The 11,236-nt window shown below is 34.8% G+C and overlaps 1 protein-coding gene across 1 annotated transcript; it reads right to left on the bottom strand.

Annotated features, from left to right (window-relative positions):
- Window positions 1-372: 372 nt before the first annotated feature.
- Window positions 373-11,078, bottom strand: LOC144452113 (uncharacterized). The gene is made up of 8 exons (XM_078143135.1): window positions 11,029-11,078; window positions 9,130-9,243; window positions 7,352-7,541; window positions 6,739-6,812; window positions 5,764-5,904; window positions 3,595-3,709; window positions 3,035-3,110; window positions 373-2,414 (listed from the first exon to the last, which is right to left on the bottom strand). Exons 3-8 carry the CDS (start codon window positions 7,511-7,513, stop codon window positions 2,272-2,274), a joined length of 711 nt encoding a protein of 236 aa, XP_077999261.1. The 5' UTR covers window positions 7,514-7,541; window positions 9,130-9,243; window positions 11,029-11,078; the 3' UTR covers window positions 373-2,271.
- Between the last annotated feature and the right edge of the window lie 158 nt (window positions 11,079-11,236).

The raw sequence follows: 11,236 nt of genomic DNA, 5'->3' as shown, positions 1-11,236 counted from the left end.
CACCCTTCTTACATACAGACCTGGTTAAATTTTAAATCAAACCCAGCCGACACCAGGCGGGTTTGAACCCAGACTGCAGAGGTAAGAGGTGTACGAGCTAACTGCTCGGCCACTGACAACCATGGTCTTGAATGCACAAGATCTTTTGTGTAGCAATGCTTGACAATTTACAAACAGCTACTTGTCAGTGAAATTCTGATGACAACCATAATCAGTTTGATCTTTTACCAGCATGGGTTACACACTACAATATATTAACTTTACAACTGTATGTATAGAAAAACCACAGATCAAATATTGAGTGTAAACACAGCCTCAGCAAGTTATATGTTATATTTAATAATCATTATAAGATAAATATCCATGTCAAACATAAATGTACAGATTAAAAGATACTGCTATCAAGTTTACTATTATCAGTAAATGTACAGTATTGTTTCAATAATAATTTCATGAATCCAATCTTTAAAAAAATAATATTTTCAGATAGTACGTCAGTCAGCTCATTCTATATGTTTTACATTTCGAAAACACAACAAAATATAATTACATTGTAAAATTTGATAAACTTGATCTTGGAAGTATTTAATACAGGAACCAAAATTAGAATATGTTTTTACTAAATGTACAGTATTGTTTCAATAATAACTTCATGAATCCAATCTTTAAACATAATATTTTCAGATTATACAGCAGCTCAGCATTCTACAAGTTATTTCTTACATCTAAAACACATCAAAATTTTACATTTGAAAACACAGCAAATAACATTCACAACTTACATAAAATTAATTTTGTCAATATTACAGGAATCACCATCAGTACACTTGCAGCATATTGATATCCATAACAATTATACCATATAAAAGTGTATAAATAATTGATACAACTTCCAGACACTTATGATCCCTTTTTAGACTCATGTGTTCATAAGGTAATGTGTGCTGAATAGTGGGTTAATCTGTTGACAAAGACTGAAATGTGCAGTCGAAAATTTAAGGTACAATTTTTAGGTTTGTGTTTGGTACAAAAGTTCAATTCAATATTATGATTTAAAAACACAGATGAATTTGAATTTGGATACACTGATGTACACTAGATTTGTTTACACTGATGTACACTGGGACTTGTTTACACTGATGTACACTGGGACTTGTTTACACTGATGTACACTAGGACTTGTTTACACTGATGTACACTAGGACTTGTTTACACTGATGTACACTAGGACTTGTTTACACTGATGTACACTAGATTTGTTTACACTAATGTACACTAGATTTGTTTACACTAATGTACACTAGATTTGTTTACACTGATGTGCTTTAGGACTTGTTTACACTGATGTACACTAGATTTGTTTACACTGATGTACACTAGATTTGTTTACACTGATGTACACTAGATTAATGACAGTGATGAACACTAGATTTGTTTACACTGATGTACACTAGATTTGTTTACACTGATGTACTTTAGGACTTGTTTACACTGATGTACACTAGATTTGTTTACACTGATGTACTTTAGGACTTGTTTACACTGATGTACACTAGATTTGTTTACACTGATGTACTTTAGGACTTGTTTACACTGATGTACACTAGATTTGTTTACACTGATGTACACTAGATTTGTTTACACTGATGTACACTAGATTAATTACAGTGATGTACACTAGATTTGTTTACACTGATGTACACTAGGTCTGTTTACAGTGGTGTACTTTAGGACTTGTTTACAGTGATGTACACTACATTTGTTTACACTGATGTACTTTAGGGCTTGTCAGTTTCTGTAGCAAGCTACACTGAAATGCTTCACAATAATAAATTATAGTGTACATCAATAAATCATGAATTTCATGTACTGCTTTTTGAAGGCATGTGACTGGTCAAATGATTGAAATGATAGCAGATATAAATCATATCTTCATTTGTTCTTAACCAAGAGTAAATTGCTAAATTCTGTGTATTTGTAAATGTCCAATCATACATATTGTCCATATTACTATCTTAACACTACAGTCAATATAGATATTTTGGCTTTCAGCTCATTTAGCTGAAACTAAGTTTGGCAACAACATGGTGTCAGCTGTCAGTAGGTAGTGCAGCTAATTCATGTACATTAGAGACTGACAGAAAATGACAGCCTTGTAAATAATAAAGGTCTACATGTAACATCATCCAAGCTTTTGTCAAAGTTGTCTTCTTCTTGATTCATCTAAAGTAATGTAGTTATTTATGATGATATTGACTGGTTTGGTAATCTTTATTCCATCTTTTCATCATCATCATCAAAGACACTAATTATTTCTCTACTGAACATTATATCAGTTCTGATTACATATTTTCTACCATGGATCAACTTAGAACCTTCATGGAGAATATCATGTTGGAAGACCAAGACACGACCTGAAAAAACAATTTGAAAAAAAATCAGTGTGATATATCAATTTCTTGAAAATAAAGATATGGCCTGAAAATCAACAAATTGAAAAATGTGATCTGACATGTTTCACATATGTAAGACATGACCTAAGTAATATGAGCAAATTGATAATTCAAGATGTGATCTAGTAAATTAAACAACATTTACAACATAAACTGGGCAACTAGTTTGCAGCCATTTTAAAGAAAAAGCATTAGAAGATATCATGCTCTAATTCTACATTAGGGAAAAATGAATCAAAAAATGGAAATGCAGTTTTGAACTATTTTATACTTGCTGCAAGGCTAAGAATGCCATTTCCCTTTGCTGGAAAAAGTTAGGAAAGTACAATGTTCAAAGTACAAATTCAGTTCAAATCCACATACAGTCGTACAGGGTTATGTCATGGTTTTTACATGTATTTGGATAACCACAATGTAAATATTAACTCATCCTATACAATAACCATTTGAGGTAGTCGAAGGCTAAATATTCTGAATTTTAAGCTTTTTTATATCCCATTGTTTCATTCAATGGTTATATTGTGCCATGTATGTGCCAATAGCTAAAAAGGTTAAATTCATAGAAGATTGCCATATCTTACCTATTTTGGGCACACATTCTACTGGTCTATGTGATTGATGCAGAGGCAAAAATGTTGTAGAACCACCTTGAAAACCCTAACCAATTGAAAAGTACCGGTAAATGATACATTATGTTGAGAAATCTTAACAGTTCACATATACAAAGTAGTATTAACTTTGTAAGTATTGTAGGACATAATTAATGCAGTGAATGAAATGGTAAACATTAATTTATACAGAATTTGTATATTATCATGATTTATAATGTTTGGAAAAGAACCAGATATATGTGAGTAGCAAGACAGATGAAAGTGTTGCTTTTATACATATACCATAGTTATCAAATTGCAGAAGAGTTGAATGTATTGAAAAAAATTCAGAGAGAGAGAGAGAGAGAGAGAGAGAGAGAGAGAGAGAGAGAGAGAGAGAGAGAGAGAGAGAGAGAGAGAGAGAGAGAGAGAGAGAGAGAGAGAGAGAGAGAGAGAGAGAGAGAGAGAGAGAGAGAGAGAGAGAGGGGGGGGGGGGAGGGGGGAGGGAGAGGGAGAGTGAGAGAGAATTTCAATTTTTAATGATGATTTACCTCATTTAGATAGAGTTGAAGTGTTAAATAGCTTCTCTCTCCATTGTCTCTTTTGTAGACACCATCCCAGTGAGGTCCAAAGTACTCTCCAGGATCATATCGTAGTACACGTAGTCTGTTCAACAAAGGAGGAAAGTAAAAATCTATAAATATTGAAAATCAAATGACAGCACACGTATATTATGTCAGACATGAATAGATGTCATCACATGGCTTGCTCTTGTCTGAATCAAATGAAATATAAATAATATCAAAAATCAAAAAAATTCCTAACACCTAAAAACTTACTCAATCAGAGTTGTGCATTACTATATATAATGTACATACATGCTATAAAAAGTTTCACATTTGGTGTTTTTCTATAAACATCCACCCCTTTGACTTTGTAATTGTGCCATGTATGATTAAGGAGGCTCGCTATGAATTATTCAAAATTTGGGGTTCCACACTAATTTGGAAGTAGAGCGCCCTCTAGTGACAGTAGTTTTGGTGTATTCTAGGATTTGTATACTGACTAAATTTCAAAATAAATGTAGTATTTTAGCACATCATATACTAAATCATGTACAAATGTATTAAACTTTGATAATTTTTGTTTGGGAATAATTGAAAGCAAGATATTTTGTCAACAGTTGATGAAAAATAGTAGATCCATGAATGTTGGTCAACAACTACACATTTCTTGTGAAATGTTCATTCAAAATTTGAAATAAATAATTGGGGTACCCATGCAAATATTTTTGCTATTGCTGTCGAAATGTGATTCTGACTACTGCAAAACCATAGTTGCCATGGTAATCTCCATGGAAACTATGCAACTAAAAGCTATAGAATTAATATAATGTTTGACATATACGCTGAAACACCATTTCTACTTTTACTTCTTTTTTATATTTATTTTTTTATCAGCCTCTTCATTTTCCTAGGTTAGAATTATTACGATTGGCCTAAATTTTCCCAGGTTTGTATGCAATTTTTATGCTTGCCAGTACAAAAACTGATGCAAGAACATGCTTTTTAGAAGCCCCACGCTCATCGCTAGAACACCCAAACCAGAAGTGACGGTAACAGAAAAGTACACGCAGGTAATTACCTGTCACTCACCTTATATCTTTCCTTGAAATCTAACTGACTGATAGTACAGTATGTCTTATAGCCATACTTGGTGAAATCTAACTGACCAATAGTACAGTATGTCTTATAGCCATACTTGGTAAAATCTAACTGACCAATAGTACAGTATGTCTTATAGCCATACTTGGTGAAATCTAACTGACCAATAGTACAGTATGTCTTATAGCCATACTTGGTGAAATCTAACTGACTGATAGTACAGTATGTCTTATAGCCATACTTGGTAAAATCTAACTGACTGATAGCATAGATTATCTTATATAGCCATACTTGGTGAAATCTAACTGACTGATAGTACAGTATGTCTTATAGCCATACTTGGTAAAATCTAACTGACTGATAGTACAGTATGTCTTATAGCCATATTTGGTGAAATCTAACTGACCAATAGTACAGTATGTCTTATAGCCATATTTGGTGAAATCTAACTGACCAATAGTACAGTATGTCTTATAGCCATATTTGGTGAAATCTAACTGACCAATAGTACAGTATGTCTTATAGCCATACTTGGTGAAATCTAACTGACTGATAGTACAGTATGTCTTATATAGCCATACTTGGTGAAATCTAACTGACTTATAGTATACAGTATATCTTATAGGCATACTTGGTGAAATCTAACTGACTGATAGTACAGTATGTCTTATAGGCATACTTGGTGAAATCTAACTGACTGATAGTACAGTATGTCTTGTAGCATATTTGGTGAAATCTAACTGACCAATAGTACAGTATGTCTTATAGGCATACTTGGTGAAATCTAACTGACTTATAGTATACAGTATGTCTTATAGCCATATTTGTTAAAATCTAACTGACTGATAGTACAGTATGTCTTATAGCCACACTTGGTGAAATCTAACTGACCAATAGTACAGTATGTCTTATAGCCATACTTGGTGAAATCTAACTGACTGATAGTACAGTATGTCTTATAGCATATTTGGTGAAATCTAAGTTACTGACTTATAGTATACAGTATGTCTTATAGGCATACTTGGTGAAATCTGAATGAATGAATTCTTGCCTTACCTTTCATTCAGTCCCAAAGCTTTATGTCCAATCCAGGTCTTCGGTACAAATTGTTTGACTCTTTCCCAGATTCTTTCACTTTCTTCAAAACTATCAATGTAACATCTAAAATTGTTTCTAGCCTCTGGCCTCAGTTGTTCCCTGCAAAAAAAGTTTATGTTCAAAAATACTTCAATGATATCACATCAAGTTTTGTATGTATATTCTCAATGTTTTTCTTGGGTCTGTAAGTACATGTCTGTCTTGTTTGTCCAGCTGTAGAATACAACACTATTATTTACAACTAAGATATCTGACAGATAGGCAATCTGACAGAATTAATTACATTCAAATACATTTTCTTTAAAGATATTCATATTCATATTACAAACAGTGATTCCACATGTCTGCATCAACTCCGTGACTCAGATTATAAAACTTTTTCTTGATTTGTATAGTTTACACCCTTTAAGTCTTAGTTTTTGTCCTCAGCAATATATACATATAAATAAATTGGTAATGTGCTAACTTTCCCTACCTATGGAATGTCTGCAATTATTAGGATTCCAAACATAAAGAGGTGTTACAATGTACTCAATCTGATTAAAATCCAATGTAGTGTACACGGATGTGATTTCTTTTTAGCTCTTACATTTATTGTTGTTTGTTCTTTTGTGCGCACTTGTTACATGCATTTGACATAAAACCAGATTGACAATGTACTGTTTCTTCATTTCAAATGGTATATTTCTCAGTTTTAGACCTACTTTGCATAGTCAGCAATTTGTGAATATGTATTCATATTTCAAAATGTTTTGAGGAGCCTTATCATCAGTCTTTAGTTTGATTCTTTTATGAGTAGATTTCTATAACTGTGATGTGTGACATATCAAATCAACAAACAAATTTCCATATCAATAGTCAAAAATATAACAGATGTTTATTTCCATATAAACAAGTATAACAGATGTGAAAGTTTCACTTTCCAATTCCTACCTTCCTCCTCCAATGTTAATCATTGCCATTTCCAAACCTTTTTCTTCTGCTCTTCTGATAAAGTCATCACATTCCTGTCAAAAAAAAGCTCAAAAGTTTACATGTCATTGAAATTAACAATCACAAAGTGTAAAATATAAGTATTTTTATCTCCTTGTGAATACAAGTACACTGTACAATGTGTTGGTTTTGATTATTAGAAATGTAATGTATTCTGTGAGTTTTAAAACATTATTTTCATGGACACTTTAAGTTGAGAAGTAACCTGTACAATACAGGAGGGGGTGGGGTGGGGTGGGGGTGGGGATGGGTGGGTTGGGTTAGCGTCTGATAGAAGGTACAGCAGAGACTATTGCAGCTAACCAATGACATTCATGTCAGTATTAGCCCATCGATGTAATCAAGTTCTGAATAAATATATGCAGGATGTCTGCATGCCAATATATGTATACTAGCCGGCTCCAAACCTACGATTTCCAGGAAAGAAATGGGCAAAGTAATCAACAAAATGTTTATTTTGGAAAGAGTCATGAGTCAACCATTTATTTCAAGGACTGGACATTGGTGACAGTCTCCTTAAAATATTCATGTATTTTTTTGACTTTATACTTACCTCCTTTGTAAAGACATTGTCAATGTAGAAAGCAAGTTTATCTGCCTGTATTTCACCAGGTAGTGTGATATTAGTCTTCTCCAGTGAAGCCAGTCTAACACTGATTTGTGATGCTGATGTTTGGTCAGGGCTTTCATCATTATCTCGATTATCTGCTGACATTGTACTGGTTGATACTTAACGTTCAAATCTAGAAAAAAAATTAAAACATTTCCAGTATCTAGATGGTATTCAATATATTTGGTGAATTACAAATAACAGTTTTAAATGATTAACCAAACACAAATTGGTGAATAAATATTCTTTCGATACCATAAGCGAACGAAGTTCGCAGTGAGGGCTTGCCTGAACACTTGGATGTTCCATCCTCGATAGCGATGTTCGGTCATGTGTTGTATTATATCGGAAGAAGATCCGAGGTCTAGCAGATAGACTAAGGCTTAGCTTACAAGGGGCCTTCAGATATCATAGGCTAGCTTACAAGGTGCCTTCAGATAGACTAAGGCTTAGCTTACAAGGTGCCTTCAGATAGACTAAGGCTTAGCTTACAAGGGGCCTTCAGATATCATAGGCTAGCTTACAAGGGTCTTCAGATAGACTAAGGCTTAGCTTACAAGGTGCCTTCAGATAGACTAAGGCTTAGCTTACAAGGTGCCTTCAGATAGACTAAGGCTTAGCTTACAAGGGGCCTTCAGATATCATAGGCTAGCTTACAAGGTGCCTTCAGATAGACTAAGGCTTAGCTTACAAGGTGCCTTCAGATAGACTAAGGCTTAGCTTACAAGGTGCCTTCAGATAGACTAAGTCTTAGCTTACAAGGGGCCTTCAGATATCATAGGCTAGCTTACAAGGTGCCTTCAGATATCATAGGCTAGCTTACAAGGGTCTTCAGATATCATAGGCTAGCTTACAAGGGCCTTCAGATATTATATCTTACAAGGTCTATGAGTGAAGGGGAAGAAACTAATCCTAAATAATGCTTATCTATACTTTTATTTCCATATTTACTTGACAAAAGAACACGGAAGTAATGGTATTAAATTTGCATATATGTTAAGGACAACTCCCTTGTAGACATATGTATGGTATTAAATTTGCATATATGTTAAGGACAACTCCCTTCTAGACATATGTATGGTATTGTATCAGATTGAAAGGCACCAATCCTTCATCAAAATATTGAAATAACTAACATGAGTGTAAATTGCATTATCTTGGCAATATTGTTATATTGTTGTTGTTGTTGTTGTTGTTGTTGTTGATTTTTTTTTAAAAATTGGGGGGGGGGGGAATACTCCTTCAGTGTAGGAGCACCCTCTTTTCGAGGTCTGTATATTATGGGGGTTGATAACTTGATATCTAGTGATAAATGTAACCTATCTTAAATAGAATCCATGCTGTCCTGTTCTATGTGGACGAAATGCAACTGTTCTGCAGTGATTATGAGTTCATGGGCATGTAACGGTCGCAATATAATACAGTAAACATCACTGCCTATCTGTGTCCTACAGATCGCTTATAAGTTATATGATATAATTAGACTATGAAGGTATAAAAATATTTTTATACCTCCATGATTAGACCATGAAAATATCACCATGGTTACTTATACCCGGCATACGTGTACAGATATCTCCACAACTTTACGAATTCTAGATCCTGTAATGTACATTTCACCGTCTACACATTTTACCATCTAATTGTTCAGGACATGGGAGAGGGCTGGGGAAACTTGAAAACACAAAACTACCGATAATAACGATACACTTCACACTTACCTTCACCTTTCAAAACTAGTCCGTCAAGCCTTGCGTTGCTATCGTGTACTGAGATCAGACTGATCTCACTTCGAAGTTCGGGCAAGATCTGTTGAGTCGAACTGTAGACACTCCCTATTATGTAGGCAAATCAAAGGTTAAGACATAAATAGAAAGTTCGTCATCCTACATGGTGGAAACTCTAGCAGTGACCAAGTGATTCCGGGTAACCGTAATCTCGATCTGTGTGTGTCTACACGTACACAGGTGTGTTGACGGACATGTTGATTTGCGAGGAGAGTATAGAGCGCCCTCTTGGGTGAAAAAGGTATATCTAGTATACATTTTTTGTATTGTACACGAATCTACGGTGTACAAATGAATAAACAAAGTTACTAAATGTATAAATGTATAATTAATTGATTGTTGATTATCAATCAATTGATTGATTGATTGATTGATTGATTGATTGATTGATTGATTGATTGATTGATTGATTGATTGATTGATTGATTGATTGATTGATTGATTGATTGATTGATTGATTGATTGATTGATTGATTGATTGATTGGTTTGTTGGTTGATTGATCTACTCATAGACCGTCCACCAACGTTGGTGGAGGGTCTATGATCCACTACAAAATAAAACAAAACAAAACAAAACAACAATATACGAAGGAAATAGAGGTAATAAAACATCATGCAGAAACGTTGAAAATCAGCAATTTGGAAACAAAGTTTGGGGGATCAAAAGTCATACGTACATTCAAAAGATATGGTCACACCATGGATGTATTAGGTGAGCTACATCTCCCCTATGATACATCCATGGTTACACCTCTACATAATGCTACATCTCCCCTAATACACCCATGGTTACACCTCTACATAATGCTACATCTCCCCTAATACACCCATGGTCACACCTCTACATAATGCTACATCTCCCCTAATACATCCATGGTCACACCTCTACATAATGCTACATCTCCCCTAATACACCCATGGTCACACCTCTACATAATGCTACATCTCCCCTAATACATCCATGGTCACACCTCTACATAATGCTACATCTCCCCTAATACATCCATGGTCACACCTCTACATAATGCTACATCTCCCCTAATACACCCATGGTCACACCTCTACATAATGCTACATCTCCCCTAATACATCCATGGTCACACCTCTACATAATGCTACATCTCCCCTAATACATCCATGGTCACACCTCTACATAATGCTACATCTCCCCTAATACACCCATGGTCACACCTCTACATAATGCTACATCTCCCCTAATACATCCATGGTCACACCTCTACATAATGCTACATCTCCCCTAATACATCCATGGTCACACCTCTACATAATGCTACATCTCTCCTAATACATCCATGGTCACACCTCTACATAATGCTACATCTCCCCTATTAATACATCCATGGTCACACCTCTACATAATGCTTAAAAAAACAAGAGTCAAAAGTCTAAACAAGTCTTTAAAAAAGGGGATTCAAAACCACGGGACATTATACATACATTTACTGTGTCAGTATGCCCACCCCACCCGGATGCTGGCAGTCCTCTCCGTCGGATCTGCAGCACGGCCATCAGCACGGCATCGATCGTTTGCTTGGAACACACAAGCGGAAAACAAGTACATGCTATATACGCCTTACATTAAGTTCTAGAATATCATTCGTCATGCAATTATCACTAAAATGTATATGCTTGAGATAACATAAATATTAGACTCATATCGTACACTGCGCTGTTATATATTACATTTATTCTCGTTCACTAACGATGTCATTTCTCTGTGAGTGTCGTTCGGTCGTCTACATGTAATGGGTTAACATGTACTCTCACATAAACATCTCAAATGAAAACATGTTACTAAAAATGTTACTTACGAGATTTGCGGCTCGATTGTGAATCCTGTGTTCAGAATGATGTGAATATCCTAGAACGCATCATTTTATACTATCTGTACTCTACTTCCAGGTAAATGAACATAGTTTCTATATATATACAAGTCATATGTATGTGAGTCATTACGCCAAACCTTACAACTTACACCACAGGGAGCTCAGGCTCAGTTAGTTTTGTTTACGAATGCAA

This window comes from Glandiceps talaboti, chromosome 2 (assembly GCF_964340395.1).
Source record: "Glandiceps talaboti chromosome 2, keGlaTala1.1, whole genome shotgun sequence".
Taxonomy (NCBI): domain Eukaryota; kingdom Metazoa; phylum Hemichordata; class Enteropneusta; family Spengelidae; genus Glandiceps; species Glandiceps talaboti.
The sequence above is the reverse complement of the archived record's forward strand: the minus strand, read 5'-3'. Positions and strand labels throughout refer to the sequence as shown.